Here is a 4,960-nt window from a genome sequence, read left to right on the forward strand (position 1 = left end):
GCAGAACAGACAGGATTGAGGAATACTGTTGCTCTTAGAATAGCAAAAATCTGGTTCTCTGTCGCAACACAACCGTTCATCTCTTTAGTCCAATAATGTTTGAAGTTAAAGCTCTTTATATTAGCACATGCCACCAATGTAATTGTGAGGCAAACAAAAAATAAAGCACCACTTCAGGCACTTGACAGCAACTAAATCTCAAGAACAGCAGAATGGAATCAACACACAGGGTTCATGTCCTTCTGAAATCAACCCACTTGCACCTTGCTCCTTGGTGAGTATTGTCTAGCTTGAACAGAACTGAGCATCAACATGCGCTTTCTGTCATGTGTGGCTTTCTCAGATCAGCAGCTCTTGCTTGATGCACTTTTCCTTCAAGTCTACCCTGGCTCTTTAGAGGCAAGGTAAATTGTAGTCTTCCCAGTACCCTTTGCAATTTTAACACTACTGAAAAGGGTTCTCTACCCTATGTAGCAGGTTCTGTGTGTGCCAACATTCATTAACTTTTTTTTTTTTAAAGTAGTATCACTGACTGCAACCAAACATTTTGTTCCATTCAACATATGTATCAAGCTCTTTTTGAGATATGCTAGGCTGTATCTTGCAGAAAGCATTTTCAAAGTCTTGATATGTAACTGGCCTCAACTGGCTGGGCATAATGGCTGAAAGGTCTGTGGCTGGCATGGCGTGGAGTGGGCCCACCAGGGCTTCCTGACACAAGTGAGCCACATCTAGTCCAGAAAAGCCTTCTGTGCGCTGGACAAGCAGTGCAACCTCCTTGTCATTGAGACAGTAATTGTGCTGTGAGAGCAGTTGTACTATTATCTGGTGCCTCGCTGTGCTGTCAGGAAGTGGGATTAAAAGTCGTTTCATGAAGTACCTTCGAAGAGATTCATCAATTTCTTCCGGTTTACTCGTGGCGCAAATTACTACTATTTGGTCCTCAGCAGAAGTCAGTACAGTGTCCAGCTGCATAAGGAACTCGGTTCTCATCCGACTTACTGGACTGTGTTCTTCACTCACTTGAGAGGAAAGGAGCATATCAATGTCACTAACAAAAATCACCGAGGGTTGGCGACACCTTGCCACGAGGAAGGACGCGTGGACAATTTTTTCTCCTTCCCCTAACCACTTTGTGACAAGGCCAGAACCAGCGATTTTGAAAAATGTGGCCCCCAGCTGACTAGCTATACATCTGCCCATTAATGTTTTGCCTGTTCCCCGAGGTCCAAATAAAAGGATGCTCCGAGGTAGAGCAGTCAGTCCATTGAATGCATCTGACCTCAATACTGGCCATAAAACCTCCTCCTTAATGACGGCCTTTACTAGATCTAGGCCAGCGATGTCGCTCCAGTCCACAGGAGGTCCTTGGCTGATAATCTCATTGGTAACAAGGTCAATGAGGTGTGTGTCAGTATTCTTCAGTTGCTCGTCCACAGAGTGGTTGGATGAGGTAGCTGCACGAAGTCCCGGGCCTTGCATTGGGTGAGGAAGGAGCTGCCTGTGCTCGTCACCATGCTCACTCATTACTGGGGAGGTATACTTCCCAAACGAGTCATTTGATCTCGAACCCAGTGAGTTTTTAGCAGTACTATAGGATGGGGGTGTTAGAGCCCTACTGGACTGGCTGCTGAATTTCCTTTGCTGTTCAGAGGACATTAGCTGCTTTGTTGGCTTAAATGCTAAGGATGATGTTTCAGCACTTCTGTCAAAACCATTCCCCCTGTTTGCATTTGAAATGCTGTTGTCGGGCATTCGATACATGGGACTCTGTGTAGATCTCTGTTGGCCATAGCTGTAATTTCCATAACTGGAGTCCATTTCTCCTTGCCCTGCCATGTAGAAAGCTTTTCTTTTGAGAGAGCTGGCTGAACTGTTTGTCAGGGCAGACGGTGCGATGGGCGTCAGACCGTGGCCCTGGTAGGAGTAGCTGGGGACGGTGGTCGGGGGCAGAGGGGTTGGAGCAGGGATTCCTGAAGGCAGGTACGCTGAGGGCGGCGGGGCACCCCCAGGGCTGTACCCAGGACCAACAGCGGTTTGAGGAGGGTAACTGGCGGAAGGGTAGCTGTAACTGGAGAGGTTAGAGGTCCCGTTGTATCCAGGGACGAGGGCTGGTGGTGGTGGTGGAGGCGGGGGCTGTAAAAGTCCCGAGCTATGCAGGGGGGATGGATGAGGGGATGGAAGCGCAGGTGCTGGCTGCCCACTGTAACTGGTATGCAAGTACGAGCCGTTGTACCCTGCAGCGTATTCCTGAGATGGGAGCCCTGAATGAAGACTGGGAACGGTGTGACTTCCGCAGGTACTGCTGGAGTAACTGGGTTCAGCCAAGTTACTGGCCACCCCAGGAGAGCTCCCGATGCTGGCCGAGACATCTGCGGGAGGGAGGGCTGCACTTACCCCAGCTTTGCTGGCGGTGATAACGTCTGGGACACAGTTCATGGGATACACGCTCTCTGAGTTCAGCGACGGCTGCCAGGGCTCACTTTCATTCTTCCGGCCATTCACCAGCCCCGAGGGAGCTTCAGAGTAATTGCTGAGAATGGGACGCTCGGCCGGGCCTTCCAAAATACCGGAGTATTTTTCTGCATACTTTTTCAGGAGATTGGAGGCGGTCAGAGCCGAGATGTCGTCGTTGGCCCAGGCGTACTGGTAGGTGCGCTGCAGGTGTCCCCGGTAGGCTTCCACCTTGTGGGCAGGGGACCGGGTGGTTGAAGTGATATCAAAGTGCTGTTCTGGCCACTGGGCATGCTCCGGCGTCCACTGCATCTTCAAGCCTAGGGTGGCAGGAAAAAACAAAGTTAACAACATGCTCAGCCTTTTTTGGAGTGTTTTAAATGAGTTCTCAAACAAACTGTCTGTGAACTTCTTCAGTTCTCTCAAATGAAGTACTTAACACCATAAATCCTTAAGGAAAGAAAATGCAGTGTCCTTATAAAGCGGTATAAACTGCTTGGTTTATTGCAGGCACATACACACGGAGACACGTTTTTTGCCAATTCAGTAGAGGGTTATTTGATGGTATAAAAAAATATAGGTAATGCCAGATTTCTCAAAGCAATTAGATAAAACTCAGCACATTTTAAATACTCTGCAGGTATACTGTTAACATACAAGGCATCCAACTGCTCTGTCCTCTCTTATCACTGTTTCAGTTTTATATTTTAACCAATATAAAAATATGAGACACAGCTGACAGATCACATCTAGGATACCTCTCTTATTTGGTACTGAACACCTAGTTAGCACAGTATAATGCACCCTGCGCAGAACAATATGACACAGACATAGCAGGTCATTCCATAATCCAACTCTCATCTAAAGTGGTCCACGACAGTTTCAAATCTGCTTCGTGGAGTGCAGCAAAGCAATCTCCTAGGCAGCGCTCCGTCGCTTTCATCACACAAAGCCTACAACTCGGTATGAATTACAACTGGCTCCTTTCTGCCTCTCAGTTCTGTTGTTGAGGCTCTGGAAAAAAAAAACAAGCATGACTTGTCTGTCGGTCTCCTTGCTTGCTCTCTCTCTCTCTTCCCCCCTCCCCAGCCTCCGGGGTACAAAGAAAGAGGGTTTAAAAAAAAAAAAAAAAGGAAAAGAAAAAAAAGAGGGGAAAAAACAAAACAAACAAAAAAAAAAGGAGCAAGAAATGAAGCCAAGTCCCTAAAAGTTCTGTGGCTTCCATGGCTGGCTACAAAAATAAACCTTATCAATAAAGAAAAAAAAATGCAAATGTCATTTTAAGGCAATTAATCTTGTAAATAGTGTTATGTGAATTATCCCCCCTCCTTGTAATCCACCGTGCGCAGTAAGAGTAATTTACACGCATTAAGATAACCCCCTCCAACTCGTACCTATGCATGGTAGACACATTTTTATAGGGCTGTATCAAACAGACCTCCTTAATCTCTCTCATATTACCAAAAGTGATTTTTGCAAACAGTCTTGTGCCCTCTGGCACAGATTCCCTGATAAGGAGGAGGCCTAGTCGAAATGAAGCATCTGTGGCACTAGCTCCCCTCTGAATTACCGCAGACTATTTTGACAGCTTCTACCCCCTCCTGCTTTTCTCCCCAACCCCTTTAGCTCTTCATTGCCTGACTCTGGCATCTGACATGGCCAGCTTAGCCTCGCTGAGCTAAACCTAACACAGCACACAGTTTGGTAACAGAATGGCATGTTTATTCCCTTCTGACTCCCTCTTCCTTGTTTGCAAAACCACTGCACCAGACACTGGAAGTTAATTAGCAGGATGATGCTGTGCTAATTGTGTTAATTTACAAGGTTTTAGTCAAAGAGAATCATGCCAGGGCTGGCACTGCTGTCATGCTTCCGACTTAATGATTAAGAAATACTGAAAACAAGGTGGGAAGGATTGCAGTAATTACACAATAAATGAATAAAGCAACAGATTCATTTGCAATTATATTTTATTGCAGTTGCACTCATTTGCATTTGGATTCTTCATTTTATTTTTGGATTCTTCATTTTATTTTTGGATTCATGTATTTCCAAATCAACAAATCATTTAAATTTAGCCTGAAAACTGCAAAGTACCTCTAATTGAGCCTTATATTTTATTAGCACAAGTACTGCAAATCTCAGTCCATGTGAACATGCCACTGATTACTTGTGGATTTTTTTTTCCTGAGCATTCACTTTCTGTCTTATTTTTCAAACACTTGGACAACTTGAGAAAAATGCCTGTTAACAATTATACACTTATCCTATAAAAGTTAATTCAGAGAAGCGCTTTTGACAAATGCAGCTTTGAGACTGAGTTTTTGGCAGATTTATTTCTTTCATTTAGCATTAATATAATCTTTTTTGCTAATTGTTTCTGATGTTTCAACCACTGCCTTTCAGAGGGGGTAAATGCATCCTGAAATTGGGTGAAATTATAGAAATCATGGTCGCATGAAAACAAATGCAATTTTAATGAGAAACTATAATAAGATTTTCAGAA

The 4,960-nt window shown here is 44.9% G+C and overlaps 1 protein-coding gene across 1 annotated transcript; it reads right to left on the reverse strand.

Moving 5' to 3' along the window:
• Positions 1-525: 525 nt before the first annotated feature.
• Positions 526-2,774, reverse strand: FIGN (fidgetin, microtubule severing factor; the record flags this gene model as incomplete). The annotated part of the gene is made up of 1 exon (XM_084265190.1): positions 526-2,774. Exon 1 carries the CDS (start codon positions 2,764-2,766, stop codon positions 526-528), a length of 2,241 nt encoding a protein of 746 aa, XP_084121316.1. The 5' UTR covers positions 2,767-2,774.
• Positions 2,775-4,960: the final 2,186 nt, after the last annotated feature.

This window comes from Gallinula chloropus (assembly GCF_964237585.1).
Source record: "Gallinula chloropus genome assembly, chromosome: 5".
Classification (NCBI taxonomy): Eukaryota; Metazoa; Chordata; class Aves; order Gruiformes; family Rallidae; genus Gallinula; species Gallinula chloropus.